Genomic DNA, 21,974 nt, shown 5'->3' on the forward strand with positions numbered 1-21,974 from the left:
ATGATGAATAATTGAGAGTATGATTTGGGTTTCAAGTAGTACTTTGTTTTCCTTGATTAGCAAAATCAGTCTGTATCATTCAATTTTTGAAGTTAGTAACTTAAAAATGAAATCATTGTTTAAAGTATCTGAGGCCAATTATAATTTTACAGTCTTAATGTTCTAATAGATCATAACAGATTTTGCATGTATTTATTTGCCTTTGTGTTACATAGTATGATGTTTCACTAGTATGGAAGTGAGATATATGTTTTAAATTCATCCCTGATTTTCTTCCCATCAGAAACAATCCCAGTATCATCCTCTACAGACTGGCAAGCAGCGTTTGGCTTTGGTTCTTCTAAACAACCAGAGGATGACTTGGGTTTTGATCCCTTTGATGTCACTCGAAAAGCCTTAGCAGACTTGATTGAAAAGGAACTGTCAGTCCAAGACCAGCCTTCCCTTTCGCCCACATCTCTTCAGAACTCCTCGTCACACACTACAACCGCCAAAGGTCCAGGCTCTGGATTCCTGCATCCTGCTGCGCCTACAAATGCCAACTCTCTGAATAGTACCTTTTCCGTCTTGCCACAGAGGTTCCCTCAATTTCAGCAGCACCGAGCGGTTTATAATTCATTCAGTTTTCCAGGCCAGGCAGCCCGCTATCCTTGGATGGCCTTTCCACGCAATAGCATCATGCACTTGAACCACACAGCAAACCCCACCTCAAATAGTAATTTCTTGGACTTGAATCTCCCGCCACAGCACAACACAGGTCTGGGAGGGATCCCTATAGCAGGTAGGTTCGTTTATAGCCTTTGAGAATTTGTGAATAACTCTTGCCTACAGGTTGTTGGGTGGGTAGGGAGGGTACTTTTGGATAACAGAAAGTATTTATTATTAGTCTTGGAAATTTCAATGGGAAACACTTTATCATAATCTAAAAAAATTTTAATTGGATGGATGCCTTGTAATATTGAGCTTTATAAGGATGGTGGAGTATTATACCTGGTTATTGCTCGGAAGCATTTTACTTAATAGCATAGTTACCATACTTTCTTATGGCATATAAGTCTTTCAAATGCAAAAAGAAATGGGCTCTGAAATTATGGTGCCATAATGTCCAATACCAAAAATTCTGATTATACATTCTAAAAGTAAACTGGTTCAAAAAAATTTTTTAGAGATGATAATTAGTGAGAGCATGAGGGATAAAGCCACCCTCTTAACTCCTTTTCACAATTTATTTTGACTGATAGACACACACTCACATCAAAACTCTGCTTATATAATAAAGGATATAATATTTGGGAACTCTTAATTTTCACAGACATATCATATGTGCATAATTATACTTTCTGTGAAAAAGAAATTGTTCAAGGAGAGATTTTTTTCCTTTTGGTCTGTCATGCTTTTGTTTCTGGGGTAAATATTAGATTCCTGTCAGTGATGCCAGAATATTTCTGATTTTGTACTGCTACCCTTGAAGGTTTCAGAACTTTTGGCATTTAAGGTCTTATGATATTTTTTTAGATCAAGTGACTTCTACATTTAAAGGAATCTTTCTTATTAATAGTTTTTCAAAGTTTGATTTGGGCTTTAGATATGACTGTTGAAAGAGTTTGTTTTCTCTTGATTCTGAAGAGAGTCAAGTAGAATAGAATAGTCCTTCACTCTGTTACATAACTCATAAAATTTATTTTTATCCCTTGTCTTGGCCTTTGTGATATGGCATGGCACAGTATTACTGTAATAATGTGCTATCACCAGCAAGACATTTGTTCTCTTGTTTTTAGCAAGGTTGATAGATAAATTTTCAGAGATCCATCAAAATTTTTTGGTTCTATTCTCTTTGTGACTGCAGCATTTGAATTTCAAGACAAGTAGGTAGGTTAAGAGAATATGGTGTGTGGCTTTTGATACAGTCAAGTTAATTTACATATAAGTGTGATAGCACATGGGGTCTGTAGCTCAGTTGCTAAAGAATCTGCCTGCAGTGCAGAAGACCCGGGTTCAATCCCTGGGTTAGGAAGATCCCCTGGAGAAGGAAATGGCAACCCACTCCAGTATTCTTGCCTGGAAAATCCTCTGGACAGAGGAGCCTGGCAGTCTCCCATCCATGGGGTTGCAAAGATCAGACATGACTTAGCAACTAAACCACCACCACCATGATAGCACCTAATGTAATGGTTTGCACGTTGGTGGGACTTGTGATATTTGTTCGTTTGATTATGGTAGTTAGTAGGTAATTAAGAGTGACATTTTTCAATCCTCTTCTACATGATATTCACTTAAGAAATACTAAGTGTTCAGTTCCTGGTACTCATTTTTTTCCAAGACAATATTAGAATGTAATTTTGTTTTGTTTTCCTTTGTTTCAATCATTTAGAAGTGTGGAATTTAAATTACTAGTAGTGCATCTCAAAACATTATAACACCAAAAATTTAATTTCCCCTAAATATTCTAAACATTTAACAATAGAATATTAGACCAATTACTATGAATATTTGGGTATCTGCCCAACAATGAACTAGGCCATGTGGATAATGCAGAAAAACTTTAAAATGCAGATATTATTCCCAGATACTGTATAGTGTAGTTGACAAGATGAAATAAGACTGTGTATGAAGGTGGTAACTATTTGATGCTGGAATGCAAGATACATCAGTGGAGCCTGTAAATTGTTGGGGAAGCATCATTGAAGAATTAGGACTTGATCTGTATCCTGGATTTGGGTTAGCAGGAGGAAAAGGGCAAGACCTTTTGTGTTGGTAGAAACTCCCGAATAAAGGCATAGAGACAAAATCTAGTGTGTCATTACATTAAGAAACAGTAGAACTGCCTGCTGTACCAGGAGGTGCTTCATGTGTTTTAGAGAGTGGAGCTAGGCCAGGGAGGCAGAACAGCGTGGGCTTGATATGACAGGAAGGAGGATGCCTTTGTGGAACTCTAGTTCTTAGCTGTCTTCTTCGTGTACTTTCATTTGACTTATTATGTGACCATCCTCAAAAACTATCTGTTCTTCTATTTCATAGTTACCATATTGTCCATTAGTGTAAAAAGAGCAGTTTTAAACCAAATATTTTTTAAGCTGGTAGATATTCCAGAAATGCCACAGGGTTGATGAGTAATCACTGATTTTTGAAGGTAGCTGTCCTTGTGTTAGTCATTTGAAATCTTCATCTAGAATAGATACTTTATGAAGAAAAATGTGGCATTAAATCATGATCCTATCTTCATGGGTTTTTCTTTTCTTTTAGCATATACTCAACCATAGAGCATAAAATACTTTTTTTTTTTTTTCCCAGAAATTCTAAGAATGAAGTCACCGACTACAGATTCTGAATCATTGTTCTATTTTCTGGGAGGTGGGGAGAGTTTGTTATTTCAGTTTCTTGACTGTGCATACTAGCTTGGTATTTAAGTGGTGACTTATAAGTAAGCTTATTTTTAGAGAACTCTTAAGGTTCCCATGGCTAAAGAAATTTTAGTGTTAATGTACCAAAATATTTAAAATTGATATCAGGAGTTATACAGAACCCTTCCATGGCCTATATATATTTGGCAACTACCTCAGGATGCTGAATGTGCGAAGCCTCAGATGATTGAGGTTTTGCAGTAACAATTAGAAGTGACAAACTAAAATTCTGGAAAACTGTGTACATCTTAACTGTAAATTATTTGAAGCAGTTTAATATGTAGGCAATATCTGCCTCCCACCCCTAGTTGTAACTCAGCTGTACTTGAGTTGAACTGTTGAAAAAGCTTTAACTCTATTTTCTGCAGTGAATATCATGGTTTCTTACACAGGGTAACTGTTAAGAGCTTCATAAAGGAGAGTACATATGTTTCAGCAAGGTCTGCCACTTAAGATATGCTTAGATAGTATTCAGTACTGGAAAAATCATGTATATTTATTCTTTAGATACGTAGAGCAAGATGGGGTTTCTGACTTTTAGTTAGGAATAAATAGTTACCTTTGTATCTTACAAATGTCTGTGTTTATTATACATTTGTATTTAAATTTTAAGTTTTGGTTTGTTTCAGTTAATTATTAAAAATTGATATGTCTGAAATCTATCATGGGAAGGACAGTTGCCAGAGGTTTGACATAAACATGGTTTCCATTTCCTCTGCCTAATTGAAAACATTTTTTAAATGTTGAAAATTAGTTATTTCCTTAGGTGAAATCTTTTTAGCAGCATTTTCTTGGCTGCATATCCAGTTTTCTAAATTGAGAAGGATTTTTGGAATAAATATTCTTGAGGGAAAACTTGGATTAGTAACCAGTAATAGTGAAGTCCATTCAGATCTTCCTTGTTATTGGAACCATGTGCTTTTGTTTTAAAAAGTAACTTTTCCTGTTCTAAAAAATGACCTGCCTGTTCAACTCCTTCATTTTAGGAATGGCAAAGCTGTTTTCTGAAAAGGTTAAATAATTTGTTAGAAGTCACACATTCAGTTAGTAGTAGATTTAAGATAGGAACCCAGGTCTCAGATTCAGCAACTGAAATGTTTCTCACTACAGTATTGATGTGTTCCTTCATAAATGAACATTACTGGCATTTACTTTAACTTGGCTTTCTTCCCATAGTAATTGATTTTTGCTCTCACACTCTTGGGAGGTCCCTTTTTTATCTATTCATGAGACAGTTAGCCCAGCTCAGGAATATAACCTGCAGTTACAAAATAGAATGCATTTCACTGACTTGATGAAAATTAATCTCTTGCTTAGTTCTTACGAGTACCACGTCCTCACCAAGAACTCTAAAATTTCTTTTACACAGCCTTCTTGCTATATATTTGGTATTTATAGAATATTTGCCAATTTACTGTAAAACTATGAAATAACCTTTTCTAAAAACTCAGTCTTTTTCTTCATGGTATCCCTTAAACTATCTTTCCAAGTGTAACTTTGCAGATTTGTTTTTCAAAGAACTTTCTGCCAGGATGTTTTTATTCTATAGAGCTAAAAATTATTTGGGAAACAAATAATAGTCTAAGTCTGTGAGCATTGTTGTTTCAAAATATACCTAGAAAAATATTTGAAACTGTTCAGGATTAGATTTTTGTTCGTGTTTTTGTTTATTCAAATTTTACTTAAGAGAGGGCATTTAAAGAAAATTCTTTGTTTCTGAATTCACTGTTTTAACAGTGACTTGATTGAAATTTGAGTCATTTGTGAAACAAGTCACTTGTAGTCATTATCAATTATAATTGGGAGAACTGATCTCATTTCATGTATAGTTCTTTGACCTAGAAGTAGTCATCTTACTTTCAGTCAATTGGATCATTGTATTGTTAGTATTTTACTATTTTCTCATTATTTCAAAAGTGCACATTGAATTTTCAGATGCTATATGGTAATTTGCTAAACTAATATTTATATCTTTTTATTTCTTTTTTCTAAACATAATGACTGCTTTTAAAACACGGATTTGTCATTTTGCCCTTTACAAAACTCACATTTTCACTTCTGTGAATTTAGTTTTAATTCCCTCCCCCAAAATACTACTTACTATTAGGAGTATCTATATAAAAGGTCCAATTGGCTTGGAAAAGAATGGCTTTCCTGGTCTCTTTTTTTCCTTCTTGTATAATTCTGAATCTATTGTTTGTTCTTAAATCTGACATCGTATTAAATTTAAGGGTGTGATTAGAGTGTAACTGCTTTCTAGGTACTTGATAAGTTTATATTTTAAAATTCATGTCTTGTTTCACACCCGCATTCCAGCCATTAAGCATGTATTTTATATATGTATCAGTATTCCAAATATTGAAATCATTTTTAAAGGGACTGTTAACAAATCTAGTCACCCATAACTAGACCATGACTGACTTTTCCACAGGGGAAGAAGAGGTGAAGGTTTCGACCATGCCACTGTCAGCCTCTTCCCATTCATTACAACAAGGACAGCGGCCTACAAGTCTCCACACTACTGTGGCCTGACAACAGAACTGAGAGGAGAGGATTAGACTCTGGGGTGCTTGCATGGGCAACCGGATTTTTGCATGATTCCTTTCTGATTTTGCATTTAATGTATACACCCAAAAGAGCCAACATAAACGTTCCTCATGCCTACAACTAGTGTGTTACCTCATATAGCTGCTAAAGTATTTCTTCATTAGGCCTTTAACACAATTTATTAGCATAATAATTTTGGCATTGTTTCTCATGAGTGATACTATTTTTTTAACTCACACAAATAAACTTGTAGTACTAATTAAGATCCCAGATGAGATTAGCTAGAATTGTTACTTTGGCTCTGTTATTGAAAATATTCAAAGATAATGGTAGTTTCTTGTTTTCTGACTTGTGAAAAAATGGTAATATCCTAATATATTCATGAGAAATTTGGAAATTAAGAAGATAATGTCTATTGCATTCTTTGAATACTTGAGAAGAAAGAATACATATAAAACAAAATTGGTGGTGTCATTTAATGCCCAGAAGGATGTTATCAGCAATTGTTTGTAGTTGTATGGATTTATGTCCTATATTATGCATTACCTGTTTAGAAACTGTTTTTGTTCTTTCTCATTTGCACATTTGCACTTTCTTTTTGAATGGTTGTTAATTATATAGAGACTCTTAAGAGATAATTATTATAGACTAAATGCAATATAATCTCTTTCCTAATGCACTGCCTAGTATACCAGGAAATGCCTCAGAAACAGAATTTCAACTTACAATTGATTTATCAGAAAGTTGAATATGGGGTAAATATTGTATGTGAGAAGCAACCATAGTAGTGTAAAACTTTTATTGAAAAAATGGTAGTTCTGTGAGATATTTGTTTGGAAATTTCATTGTTTCACAATTGAAATGTGATAATAAAACTATATTACAAGTTCCTGACCAGAATGAGACTAAGGTGGAAGAGAAGAGATTGGGGATCCTCTAAAATTAGGCCACGTAAGTTGTCATAGGTAATTTTAATCACAGAGAATAGTGGTGTACTTTATTAGGATATAATGTGAAGTGATTTTTTTGGATAATAAACAATTTCTTGAAATAGTTTTAAAGCTGATAATGAAAGAAAATAAGCTGAGTTCAGTACTCAGCATTAGACACAGCTGGTTCAGAAAACATGACTGTTCTGCCTAAATTAAGCATCTGGGAAGAAAAGGGAAAGTCAGATCTCCTCATGGGATTTTCAAAGGACAATTGTGATATAAAAGATATGCCTTAATTTAAAAAAATATTAAAAGAGTAGCATGAATACCAAAAAAGGAAGCCTAAAGATTTAAAGTAATGATGATGATGATAATAATAATGAAATACCTTACTGGGAACAGATACTAATATCATGTTGGAGTTGGAGTTTTCAGGGTTACCTCTCTATGTAAAGTCTAATAACTTTCCATTAAATAAAATACACAAATGGCTTTGTCCTGAAGTATAGGGGGTAGACTAAAATCCATTCTTAGATATTCTTCAATTTGGTTAGCTGAGAGTATAGAAACAACTATCTAGCCATTTAAATTATTCTTGTAAAATTTCTGCATACATGACAATCTCAGCTTTTGATTTAGGAGTGACTTTAGGACAGCATTATAAGAAATTTAGCAAATACAAACAAAATACTGTAAATTCGTTAGAAGCCTTTTAGTATGTATTGAATATGAAGCCTTTTAGTCTGTGTTGACTGTGGTTTCATTTTTGCTGTAAGAGGCCAAGACATCCACTTAATGCCTCCTGTGGTGCTGAGGCTCCTGGGCCTTGTGGACAAACTCCGGTTCCCTGCTAGGGCTGACCTAGTGCATAGTTTTCTCCAGCCTTCAGAGCCAAGCCTTTCATTGCTTGAATCTTCTTATGAAAACATAAGAGGTGGTTAGCTCTCCTTTACTTTCTTCTCTGTGTTGAGAAATATACCTGTTAAACAAGGCTTCTCTCCTGTGGTAGCTTTCTCTCCTTTCTCATTCCTGGCCATTGCCACAAAACTGTCAGAATTTATATGACTTACTAGAGCCCAGCACTGTCTTCCTGCCTGCTTCCCCTCCTATGCCATCTTATACATACACACTGTAAACAGAAAACGCTTTCTTGGGTAATTAGGCTTCAACTTAGATATTTTCATTTGGATGAAAGATGATCATTTAAGTAACTTTGTAAATCTGAGACTTTGTAAGCCTAAAAAATTAAGCTTCACTGTTTTGCTTTGTATGTTATGGTTTTTTAAAGTGAAGTCCTAAAATCAGTCAAAATTGATTGTACTAAAACTCAGAAGAAATTACACAACACGTACAAGAAAGTACTGCTTCACATAGCAAGTAAGTTGATGAAGCCAAGTGATGGTAAAGAATGAGAAATTCTAAAAACTTCAGATTAGTTTTTGATAAATTCCTTGCATGATTGATATGTCATGCACAAGGGAAACTTTATATGCCTTGATATCCTTAACTTTTCAAAAGTGACTCATCGTTTCCTTAAATCAGAAATGTTTAACCTGGAATACAAAACTCCTTGGACGTGCTTATGAGTTGTATGTGTGTATAGATGTTCATTTTTTTTTCTGGAGAGAATATTCATAGTTACTAGACTTGTCAAAGCATTTGGTGACCCACCTCTCCCCCCGGCTGAAGTGGGAGAAAATGTTAAAAAAACATTTAGAGCGTCACTTCTTAGTGTCACTGTAGGATATAGACTTGGACTGAATAATTTTGATCATATGATGAATGTCAAGTGCCTCTTTTTATTTTCTTAAAGATTCCATTAGGAAATATTTTCTGATTAATAATACTTTCCTTTTCATTCTACTGTTGCATTTTGTTTTTACAGGTGGTACTTTTGTATACTCTCCTCTTATTTCAGCAGAGCATTAATTAAATATTTAAGTGCCTGTTCTGTGTAGTGGCTCGAGGTAGATCTTGAGGGATACCAGTTAAATAAAGTATAGATCCTATTATATATTATCAAGGATAACAGTCTTGTGACAATTTTATTTCAATTATTTCTATAGGGTCACCTCTTGATATATTTTAACTACAAGAACAGTGATAGTAGTCCACTCATTTCATTATTCATTGCTTTGACAGGGCAACGAAGGATATTGAATACTGATACTTGAAATTTTGAAATATATGATAATTTAGAGTGAAAAAAATTTTAACAGGGGAGACAGACATTCATTATTCTAATTGAAGTATTGCTCAGTTGTGGGCATATACTCATGTCTTATTCTTTAGTGTTGTGGTAGTTAAGTATAGATTCCTATATATATATATATTCTTTTAAAGAAAGCTTCATTGCATTGTGTGCACATTTTTACTGACATGGCTCCTATTTATACAGTATTCCAAGCACCTTCAAGACTGACAGCTCTCTTCTGATGTAATACAGGTACATAGGGAGCTACTCATACAGAGGCATTACCTCAGAGAGTCAAGAGCAAGGAACGAATTGCAGGTTTATTGAAACTCACAAAATGAAGACCACCAAGTTACGTGTGCATATATAAAAATAAGAGGACATTTTATCCTATACTGAGTTGTAAGGTTTTGGGTTCTTTGGTTTATTTGATGATGAAGCTTTCCCATATCTGCTTAAGAGGTGCATAGCATATAGTTGAGAGCGCAATAACTTAAAAAAATTTTTTTTTCTTTGAAAGAGGTGATACTGCAAAATGAAAATATATATGTCTTTTTCTATAAAATTTAACTAAGTCATTTATCTGGTTTCAAGCTAGTTCTTCTGCCGTTAGTGCTATGTCTTCCTCCTCTCAGTCTTTTTATCTGAATATCTACTATGTCGTCTCCCTGTGCTGAATAGTCACACATGAAATGCTGAGTGAGCCAGTTAGACACTTTGCTGATACAGAAGTAAAAATGGGATTTAGAGAAAGAAGTTATTCAGGCAGATTTGGAGAAAGGCTTCGTAGGAAATGTCTGACTTTTTGCTTTTGAAGGATGGCTTGAAATTAAATGATGGAATTGGAAAATACAGTAAAGGGAACAGATTGAATGAAAAATTGGGGATGGAGATTAGCATGGTCTTTGAAGGGTCAGGAGAGGATAGTAAGGAGATGGACTTGTCTGAGGTATTACAGGTCATGTAGGAAGGTGAGGTGAATGTGCAAAAGCCTTGATAACTAGGAAGAAGAGTTCAGTCTTGATGTGGATGTGGTCAGTGGTAGAGAACTACATTTCTTTGGCAAAGATGTAATTTGATTGCAGCGTTTTAAGAAGATTGATACATTTGCTGGAAATTAGTACCAGTTAGAAAGTAGTTCCTGTATGTCATTGCTGACCAGTGAAAATAAGGTGGCCTGGACACAAATAGTAATACTAGTAGGATTGCAGAAGAAATTATGAATTAGAAGTCAGAATGAGATTCAGGGAAAGGCCTTTGGGTTTGGCCATGTCTCTGCTGCTGCTGCTGCTGCTTCTAAGTCGCTTTAGTCGTGTCCGACTCTGTGCGACCCCAGAGACGGCAGCCCACCAGGCTCCCCTGTCCCTGGGATTCTCCAGGCAAGAACACTGGACTGGGTTGCCATTTCCTTCTCCAATGCATGAAAGTGAAAAGTGAAAGTGGAGTCACTCAGTCGTGTCCGACTCCCAGCGACCCCATGGACTGCAGCCCACCAGGCTCCTCCGTCCATGGGATTTTCCAGGCAAGAGTACTGGAGTGGGGTGCCATTGCCTTCTCCAGGCCATATCTCTAGTGATCTTTAAAAATGCTGCTTTCATAAAAAGATACAGATGGAAGGGCAGATTTCTAGGATTTATGAGGAAATGTCAAGGATGTAGATGCAGCAGTCATTGACTAAAGACATTTGGCAACAAAGAGGAAGGGAAAAACAAGATGCTAACTAGACGGGTCGTAGATCTTAGAAGGCATTGCTTTAAGATAATGCTGAATATCTAACGCAGAATTTACAGAGTCGAGTGAGAGAACAGCGTAGATAGTATAAAAGAGAAGATAGGCTAACCAGTGGAGTAAAAGATTTCTGTAGGTGTTTGGAATAGATACACCCCCGAGATGAGGTTAGGCTATAAGCTTAACTTAATCGAGATGGGCTATATCTTCCTTTGTTATTTGTAAAAAAAACAATCTGAAAATCTAGGTGAAAGAAGATGAGATTAGAGAAAATGAGATTAGATGAAGGTGCTCATGTGAGTAATTCTCGGATGCATATAATGTGAGAAAATGGGGGTGAAAGACTGGAGTTGGGAACCTGTTTTTTTAAAAAAAAAAAAAAAAAAAAAGAGGGAGAGAAAGAAATAAGTCTGTGAGAATAAGCCAAGAAATTCATCAGAAAGAAATTTAAGAATTGTTGAGTCAAGATAAGGATCAAATTTAAAAGAGTCAGATATGTATAGTTTTGTATGTTGTGATGATTCAACAGGAGTGGACAAAGCATATATGAGAGTTTGTTTAGAGGGTGAAGAAGAAAGAACCCAAAGATATTTGAAAAGGTAAAACTGATGATATAATCTTGTGATCCAGAGTTCATTGATTTTATATGTTGATGAGGACAAAGAACCAGTATAGTATTGTTAAGAGAAGGACAGATTAGGAGACTAGTCAGTGTGATGACCACTCAACACTACATGACAAGTGAGAACCAGGAAAAGGATTGTAGATAGATGTCTAACATTAGGGCTAGAGGTTGGAAAGAAGGCAAGCTTTCCTTACCCCTGTGGTCTTTACTTGTCCAGCTTTCCCTCTAGTTCTTTTGTTCAGAGTAGGACGTCAGACTGTGTGAGAGAGAATTGTAGAAAGCATGGTATTACCAGAGGAATCCTGGATCATGTTTCCTATAAGTTGAAGGTGATCCAGAGGATAACATCCCACAGTGGAGTGAACATTGCTTCCTCAAAGCACAGAAGGAGGATGTGAACACATAGTCCAGGGGAAGGCCTGGGGAAAGCCAGAGGTGAGATTGGACGGCGTAGGTATCCCCAGTGAGTGTGTTACTTATGATGTGAAAGGTTTAGGCAGAGGAAGTAGGTGCATGTGAAGAGTCTGGTAGCTTGGAGCTTTGGAGAGTCTACCCTAAGTTTGAGTTATATAAAAATCTGGTTTACACCTATTGGTACCTAGAATTGAAGGCAGGCCTATGCAGTATAAGCTGCTTGAGAATTAGACTGAAGTACCTAGAAATTCCATGAACCAGATGGAAATTACTGTACTCAAGAACCAATCCATTTTCTTCAGGTTCCTTCACACCAGACTTCATAAAGCAGCTGTTGACTTCACTTTGTTCTTAGCCAGCTTCACATTTTATGATTATTTTCAAGGTTCCTGGAAGCTCCAACCCAACCCCTAAGAACTGTGCTTTGAACAGTTTGCTGTTGCAGCTCCTGGTTGGTCCTAAGACCTACTATTGTCCTGTGTTATAAGCAACAGCCTCAAAGCTTTTTTTCCCTTCCATATAATTTATAAAGCCTTTAAAGAACTCAGTACCTTTTTTTTAAGTTGAAATTCAAATAACGTACAATTAACTACTTTAAAGTGTACAATTTGGTGGCCTAGTAGGACTGTTCTTTAATTATCTTAATGTTAAAATTGAATAAATGATCCACTCTGGCTGTGAGAAATTTGGCCCGTCCTTGATGGGGCTGTGTGGTAATAGCTGAATCTAGACTCAGGTAAAAAAGTTTAAAGTAACTGTCTGAGTAGTTCTTAAGTGGTAATTTTCTGTCTTCATGACATTTGACTAGTACATTACAGAAAAAAAGGCTTCCTTAGCAAGGAAGCCTCACTCTATGTCTGAGGGTGATATTGAGTGGGTATGTGTGCATGTACATTGATTTATACATAGTGATTTCCATTTAAGTCCTCTACTTAGTGAATATGGCAGAGGAAAACGTCTCAGACCATCTCCCTATGACTTTTCGTGTATTTATTCCTTCTGTGTTCTTATTAATTCTTGCGTTTAGGATAAGAGCTGTATTCATATTCCGTCATTCTCTAAAGTTTTTTTCTTTTTTTTTTCTTAATGGGAATTAAAGTCCTGTTCATATGCAGCAAGGTTACAATATAGGTGCCTACTTCACCCCTGGTTATGCTTTATCTGAACAAATATTTTCATAGCTTTTTCTCATTGGTTTTCACTTCCACTACTGAACATACCCATCCCATATACTCTTTAGGAAAACCTAAGGAAAGGATAAAAAGAAGAAAAAGATGTTTTATTATACAGTCCTAAAACTTCAGAGCTGTGAAACATAATAGCATAGCCTTTAATGATCCTTCTTTTGAAGACCAAATAATAATAATGATATTAATAAACAAGGTTCAGAAGGATTGTGGTTTGCCCACAATCACATTCTAACAACAGTTTAAAGTTTTGTTAGCCCTCACCAATGAATATGTGTTCGTATATGTAATTCAAGGAGAAGAAAACTTCAAGATTCAGAACATATCTCTTCTATAAACTTCATTGTGTCTTACAGTTTATTATAGTAGTTCTCACAAGTCAAGGGCTTTCAACTGTGAATATCAGTGCAAATAATGAATTTAAGGTGTTCAGATTGTCCATCTGTGGCAACTGTTATTACAGACCCTGTAAGTTGTTAAAACAGCCTTGTGTTAAATGTGGCCTAGTGATCTTGGAGTAATTTTAGTGGGGGGAGATTGAAACTTCACAGGTACTCTTAATGTGAGTATATGTAATTCAAGAAGAAAACTTCAAGATTCAGAACATTTCTCTAAACTTCATTGTGTCTTACAGTTTATTATAGTAGTTCTCACAAGTCAAGGGCTTTCAACTGTGAATATCAGTGCAAATAATGAATTTAAGGCATTCAGATTGTCCATCGGTTGGCAACTGTTATTACAGACCCTGTAAGTTGTTAAAACAGCCTTGTGTTAAATGTTGCCTAGTGATCATGGAGTAACTTTAATGGGGGGAGATTGAAACTTCACAGGTACTCTTAATGTGACTTAAATACAGATGTCAGAACCAAAATAAAGGGTAAAACAGAGTTGGAATTTAATTTACCCAGGACTTTTCTGCAGTGCCAAAGAGCATTTAAGCATCAACCTGCATGACCACTAGACTGCTGATATCTCTAATACTACAGAATGAAAAAAATTCTTACGGTAATGGCACCAAGATGTACTGCACCCACACCAAAGGGGTGATCTCAGATTCATCTCTGAAGAGCTACTGTATGCTGCACCGTGTAAAATGATAGAATATCTGCTGATTTTTTTTCCAATCAAGGAGGTTGTTGTTTTCAGCATAGTGAAAAAGAGGGGAAGCTCCACAAGGATTTAAAGTTGATAATACCATCATCGTCTCCAAGAAGAAATGCAGGGAAGCTGACTGCAATCAACTTTTATAGCCTAGTGCTGTTTCCTAATATGGTGAGATCTCTTCCCAAGGACTGTACTGGCATTTCTACTCTGTTGTCATCAGTCTTGTGTATGGAAGTAATGTGTCTATGCAGCAGAACGTAGTAATCTGGAATATTGCTGGGATGTTTTTAAACATTGTCAAGAAAACTGACACTGAAGCCATTCTTTTTTTTTTCTTTATTATGTCTATAAATTGAGTACTCAGTAAAGGAAAAGGAGGCCCTGGGTTATGACTTCATCAACAAAGTAGGAAGATTGCTTACTGACCTTAAGCTGAGTGTTATTTTACTTATGTTGTCTCTATTAAAATAATACATTTTTATTAAAATTTGTGATTATGAATTACTGATAGCCCTATTCCCTCATCCCTAACTTAGGGTGTGATTTGCTACCAGGTATGGGCTGCGATTCATGGGGTCACAAAGAGTCCGAAATGACTGAGCAACTGAACTGAACTGAACTGATGGGTTTTGGGGGATTTTTTGTTTTTACATCTAAACTATTAACATTCACTAATTAACCTAACCATAGTCTTCCCCAGCCCTAGTCCTAGATAGGAATGACATTTCTTGAGTCAGTGCTGCAAAACCTCACCTTTATTTTAAATGGCAGGTGATTGGAATGAAGCCTATTATTGAACTAAGCAAAGATCTTTCATAATTTCCAAATAAATACATATAACCCTGCAACTTTTGTTTTATAACACACTTTCTGGTTTCAGTTCTTGACTGCTGTGAGTCTTATTCTGGTAGCTTGTGCTCGCCTCTCTGTCTAGTTTTTCTTCCTTTGTGCAAAGAAAAAGTTGCTTCTTTCTTTCTCCGTGTAGCTGACCACAGTTAGAGGGGGAGGTCTTGACTAGATCTTAAGGTGCACTTCCTGTGTGATAGCCCTGTAGGACCCTTGACAGGCCTGAATTTTCCCTCTTCAGAGGAGAAGAAAGGGCTCTGTCAGGTTCCTGAGTGTTCACTCAGTGTCTCTATGGTCATTTACCTCCCAATTTCCTTCTCAGTCAGTCTCTGTTCTCTCTTAAAAATCAAAACAGCACATTTAAGCAGAAAGCACAGTCTGGGTTGGAAGTAGATTGAGTAACAAATGTCTGATTGGTAGGCTTTTTACTTTACTAGATTGCCGCTATTCACTTACTTTTACTTCTAAGTAATTCTAGCTCTTTAAAAATACATTCTGGACAATACTACTGAAATTCAGTGTTTCACAAATATATGTGATTTTTAATAAAACTATTTTTTCCACTAAAAATTCTAGTTCCGTATAAAGCTCCAGGAGATGGTGAAATAGGAATTGTTGTTTCTAATTTATATTTAAGACTAAATATATAATTTATATTTTATTTTAAAACTGTTTCATCTGATCTTTCTCTCTTTCCTTCCTGCTTTCCTTTCTTCAACACTGATTGAGAATTGGTCTGTCAAGAATATCTCTGGCATTCCTTGAAGGCTGAACTACAATAAATCATAGCCAAGGATGAGCACTTAAATATATTTTTAAAATAATTTTTAAACTAAGGCCACTTAGTGAACCTGATGGTAGGCATATAGCTGTTTAAATTCATCAGCAGGTAGGCCTTTTGAAATCCTGTCCTCCAAAGGAGTATTATCTTTTATAGGTCTGAAAAGAATACAGTCTTATTAGGATTAAATCTCTTTAAATTGAGGCATTATTTGAAAAATTGAAAGCAAGAAAATATGTGTATTTTCCACAGTATAAATAGGAAGAAGAAAAAGCAAAATAGTCTTTTTTTTAAGATCATAAATTTCACATATGTATGTGAAAATAAAAGAATAAGTAATTTCAATTTATATTCTTGTTTTGAAAAATCAAATGTTTATAAAACAACCTCAAAACAAATTTTAACAAATACCTCTGCTTTGTGAAAATAGTACAGTGAAGAAGAAAGATGTATGCTTGATCTGTTTGGTTGGAAGTGTTTATTACTATGACCATATTCATTATCTGTTTCTTTTAGTTTTAGTATAATGATGAGGACTTTATTTCCTAAAATGATTTTTTTTCTAAAATTAAGAAGCAGTTTCTTATTTTAATGCCTAAAAAGATAACTTTCTAAAAATAAAGCTCATAGTTGGGTTATAATTCAGAGCATGGAAAATCATATTTCAGAGCTTGGATAATTTTTAGTCGTCTTTTCAGGGTATTTTTGTGTCTTTGATATAAACCCTTAAGATAGGAGCCATCCTTCAGAAAAAGATGAGACTGACTGATCTTCACTGTCAAAACAAAAGTGAGCTGTGTAATAATCAAATGAAGTAAAAACTGGCTTTAGTGTTTTTTAATAACTTTTAGAAAATTTAGAAATCTTTAAATTTGGAAGATTATGAACATAAAAAGTCTTAAAATTTCAATGGACATATAACCCTATGAGGATTTCTTGCATGGGTAGCAAGATACTTTGGTCTGAATGCAAGCCTAAAGGGAACTTACACTCCCTTAAAAAATATTGTATTGGTACTAAACAATCAAAAGCTATCACTGCTTTCTTCAAAATAACCAAAAACTCCAGTGATCTGCTGAAGAAATAGAAAATAAGCAGAACAGCGTGATTTGTAGTACGCTGCTGCAAAATGTTATAGCATCAAGCCCCAGACATAGCCAGTAAACGTTTGCTGAATGAAAACTTGTGGTTGAGAAGGTGATGTTTGTATCTGATTATTTCTGGAGGTATGCACAGCCTGGGTCTGGATCTGCTTTGTGTTAAATCTGGACTTGTGGAGACATTAATCAGATTCGTTTACAAATAAGTTATCTTATCTCTTGGTTGAACTGTGATCCTCAGTTCAGTGTAACGATTTGCCTCATCACTCCATGATCAGTCCTTCTATCTTCTCTACCTCTGAACTCTGAAAATTCAGCTTGCGACTATTCCTTATTTTCCCAAGACCACTGTGCTCCCTCCTCCATACACACAGGCTTTAAAAAATTTCACCTAACCAATAACCCTTCTTACCTCCAGTGTCTCGTTTGTGATACTCACAAACATGTACACACAATTCAGAAAGCCTTTATAAATACCTTATTTTCTAGAACTCTACTTATGTGAGTGCTGAAGAGCTACTTGGGGAACTTAATACTTTGATAAACAGGGTGCTCTCACTAGGGAACTTAGGATTGTTAAAGAATGTTTTTTCTTGGCTAAACCAAAATCTTTTTCCCATTTGTGCTTCTTGTCAAATATGTGAAGGCAGTATCCACTTGTCTAGTAACTTCTAGACATAGATAAGACATCCTTAGTCCTTTTAACCTTTTCACATTTAACATGGTTTCTAGTTCTCTTTAGTCTATTTCTCCTCCACATATTTTGACATTACATTGAATAGCTTTCTTGAAATGTAGAGGTCATAGTTTAATAATCCAGATGTGATTAGAGAATCTACTTTATCATTAACACTTTTCTTATTACTAATATTTGTATATTCCTTTATAGTTTACACAGTCTCTTTATAAAAATATCCTGTGGAGTAGATATTATCCCTATTTTGTGAATGAGGAAACTGAGGTTCAGAGTGGTTATCATTTGTGATTGGCTCAGTGTCATACAGTTGATAATTTGGACATTTCACATCTATTTATGTGGGCTTAATGTTATTTTAAAAAAAATTCTATTACCTAATTGTTATGAAATGGTGTAAGTAAAACTACTAAACCTTTTTCATACATGTGACTGGTTAGTTAGATCTCTCCATCCTATACTTTGCAAATGTATTTTTAAAAACCTGAATGTAACCATGTTAAATTGTGTGTTTGGATTTGGTTTGTATATTTGGTTTCCTTGTTTGTATATTACCATCTCAACAAGTTTATCGTATGAGACTATGTGATTATAAAGTGAGAGATAAATGTTATTAATAACATTAATAGTGAAGAGTTTAAGGATTTTAATTTAAGAATAGTTGTAGTTTTAATTATTGATTCTGTCATCTGTAGACTTGGCTTTTTGTTTGCATGTTTAAATAAACGTTGTCGGGAGTCAAAGATAAACCAAGCACTATCTCAGGAACTTCCAGACTAACACACAGTGTCTTTAGCTCTGTAACAGTTCATCTAAACCCTGCTGTCATCCATGCTGTACTTTAGAATCTTATACCAAAAGGTTACCATTAGAAAACTTCCAGAAACTGCTGAATTCAAGATATATCATAGTTATATCCTAGAAAGTCTGTAGTCTGTCCAAAGAATAAATTACTTTGATATGCTTGGTTCTTTATGGAAATGCATTTTGGCTTTCATTGACTGCTCTATTCCATTTGTTTTATGGCATTGATGTTTTGGTGGGATAGAAATGGAGTTTAGCTGTGAAGTCTTTGAGTTTGGGCAAGCAACTGAAGAAGAAAGGAAATGGATCCCGGAATTAGGAGGACGACATTTCCAGTGGGAAACAATTGTCAGTGGAAGCTGCTTTCACGACTGCTGTTCACCTCAAAGTTAAACTTCCTGTGTATTTCATTAGGAAAGGAGCTGAGGTTTTAGTCCAAAATGTTGCGTATTATTTCTCATGACAAATGACCCCAAATGCAAACAGTAGAGCAGTGCTTGCAAAACCTCTCATGTTCACTTCTAAAGAAATCAGGTGTCTTCCAATCGGTTTCAAAAATTTCCCCAGAACCCATTTTAAGCATTTAGCTTACAGAGCTGCCTTTTCTTTCTTTCCTTGTAATTCTCTTAACAATGGTTTTGTGATGACGTCACTTGAGGATGAATTCCCTGGAAGAGAACCCATGTTGCACCTAGAAATTTTAAGCCTACTGAAACTGAGTAGATGTTCTTTTACTGTCTTTGTATCTCTTGTGACTTACAGTTCTCTCTCCACGTTGCTTATTCTGTCCTTTCTGGTTTGAGGATCATGCTCTTTTATAAAGAAGATGGAACGAGGCAGATGAAGATGGAACTACATAGCTCTGACTTTCCTCAGGACTTAACATTATGACAGGCTGAGCCGTTGCCTTTTCCTAATTTTCTTCTGTTCCAAACTTAGCTTTTTTTTTTTTTTTTTTTTTTGCCTTCAGCATTTTTCACAAGCTTCAGATCATTATGGATTCTGATTTTAATCCTCAAGGATTATGATACTCTTATCCACAGGTAGGTTATGTAACTCTATCCAGCTTTTCACATCTTATCCCATGAGACTCTCCCTGCACAAGAACTAGTTTCTTTAGATTTTGCCCCAATTTATTTTCCTTATTAGATTATTATATAGTCTGAACATAGAATGTTCATATTTTTGCATCTTCTATCGTCTATGGAATCACTGCCTCCTATAACCGCGGGACCACGCTGACCCACCTTTCTTTTTTCTTTAAATTAAAAAAAAAAACTTCTTTGGAAAGACGTTTTCTCAAAAAAAAAAAACTGGAAGCAAACGTTCAGGGCTCCTCATTTAGGAAACATTAAATACCTCTTGAGGTTCAGAAACTGTTCACTGTACACAAAGAGGATCAAATCAAGGCCCTTTCTGAAGGAACTCACAGGGTAGTAGGAAAAAACTGATAGACAAATGAATGCAATTCACTGAGGTGGTTACAGAAGTAGCCAGGATGCCAGCCATCCAAGAACTCCGTCAGTTAGTCTCATTCCTTCTTAAAGTCCTAAGGTGATGTCACATACTTTAGGGCTTCTATTGTATTCACAATAGCCAACCTGTGCTTTGTTGGTCAGAAGTCCAGAAGAAAAATTTCCCTGTGTTTCCACCTTGGGAAAGGCGGGGTCGGGGGTCAGGAGATGAATTTTATCAGGTTTATTTTCTCCTGGCAGATTCAGATCTCAGAGATGTCAGGGTGGTTGACATTCTCCATGTCCCCGCAGTTTTATAATTGGGTGAAATCATATTCTGATGGATCCACGTATCTTCTCCCGGGTAATAAGCTCCCTCAGTCATCCTTGGATGTCCTCATAGGGCTTTTGTTCATAGTTCTTAGTTTCGTGCTCACTTAAATGCTTTCTTTCAAGCTTCCAACTTCAGATTTTGTCAGTTTCTTACATTGGATTGTTGTCCCTCCCATCATTTAGTTTTGTGTACTCTGGTTCAGGCTCCACCTAATAATGCTTCTGAGAATGTATTGTCTTCTCCTCCATTGACTTCTCAGTTACCTTTTTCCTCATTCTAAATGAGACTTTATATATAGACTTCTTTCTATAGATACTTTTTCCTGTTGTGTTTGTTTTTTCTTTTTTTCCTTAAATAGATTTTGCTTCTTCAGATCCTTCATAAAGCAAACATCTAGATGTTTTCCCGGCTCTCATTAAAGGATCTGATTCTTCTCCAAAAACAAGCTTACAGATCCTTGTAGGAACATTCTAGAAGAGAGAAGTGCACATTGTGCAAAGCACATCTATGTATCCTGTACCATGCACTGTGTTTTGTGATTAGCTGCTTCTGCTGCTCTCTGTTCAGTATGGAATGCCTTTCCCTTTTCCACATCAGCTTCTCTTCCCCTGAGCGTCTCCAGCCATCGTTTGTCCTGCATGCAGAAAGGCCAAGTTGTTCATTTTCTTCCTTGTGCCCTACAGGACTTTGTTTATATCACGGTACTTATTATCACATGCCATGTCGTTTTTTAAACATGTCTGCCCTGCTCTTCTCTTGGCCTTGAGTCCTGCCAAGGCACAGACTGGATGGTAGTGTGCACACTACTATCAGAATGGATATGATTACTGACTTCAGCACTTTTGAACTATTTACTCACTGTGCACTTTATGTACTTGATATCCTAGTACCAACAACCCAATGGGCTAGGTAGTAGTTTCATTTTCCAGAGTCAACTTAGTCTCCTCATTTATACTACAATGAAACTACTACTTAACTCATTGGATTGTTGGTATTAGGATATCAGGTACATAAAGTGCATAGTGAGTGAATAGTGTCTAGAGTAGAAAAATGGATAGAATATAGCTAATAGGCCTGTTTACTGTCTCATGCACATAATGTTAGAATATCTTTTTAAAAAAGTATTCCTGATTTGGTAAATTGGATTTTAAAAGTTACATTTATTTGTGTTTTGACATCTCAAGCACTATTGAAAGCATATTTTAGTGGCCTCTTTTCTTCAGAGAGGACTTTTGGGCCCCCACACTTAGCTGATTCCTCCTTTCAGAAGGATTTGCACCCCTTTTGGTAGAACAGGTCGAATTGCTGCATTATACAGATAATAGGCCTTTTCGGGGAAAGTGGTTTTTCAGCTCCTCTCAAGTTGGGAATTTGATTCAGCAGGTATCCTGAAGCATGTCTCGTTTCTAAGACACTGAGCTGTATTCTCAAGAAGGTATAAGACAGCCTCCTTCAGGCGTGTCAGCAGAGCTGTGAGAGAAGATGAGAGTACACGTGAGAGTGTGCCGGGTGTCTCAGCACGGTGTGCGGCTGCAGGAGCGCGGTCCAGACCGCTGTGCTCTCGTCCAGGATCATCTGTGGGGGAGACTTGGGCTTTTGAAAGAGTAAAGATTAATTGAAGAGATCAGGAAAGCATTCTAGACAAGGAGGAAGGAAGGAAGTAGAGACAGTCCAGAAAGCCTAAATCATATTTAGCTGATCCTCAGGGCCTCTTTTTTCCTGTTTGTGTCATTTCTACTCTGAGTTCTTAGAATGTTTCACTTAATTTAATCTCTACTTTCAGATCTATTCAACCCTCAAGATTTTGTGCACCAGCAAATGTGCTGTGC

The 21,974-nt window shown here is 35.9% G+C and overlaps 1 protein-coding gene across 1 annotated transcript in view; it reads left to right on the top strand.

Annotated features, from left to right (window-relative positions):
* Window positions 1-21,974, top strand: part of CNOT4 (CCR4-NOT transcription complex subunit 4) — a 152,375-nt gene that overhangs the window by 120,981 nt on the left and 9,420 nt on the right. Inside the window, 1 exon segment of the mRNA XM_070369220.1 lies at window positions 284-781. Within this exon segment, the coding sequence (XP_070225321.1) occupies window positions 284-781 (498 nt within the window).

The sequence above is a fragment of the Bos mutus genome, chromosome 4 (assembly GCF_027580195.1).
Source record: "Bos mutus isolate GX-2022 chromosome 4, NWIPB_WYAK_1.1, whole genome shotgun sequence".
NCBI lineage: Eukaryota > Metazoa > Chordata > Mammalia > Artiodactyla > Bovidae > Bos > Bos mutus.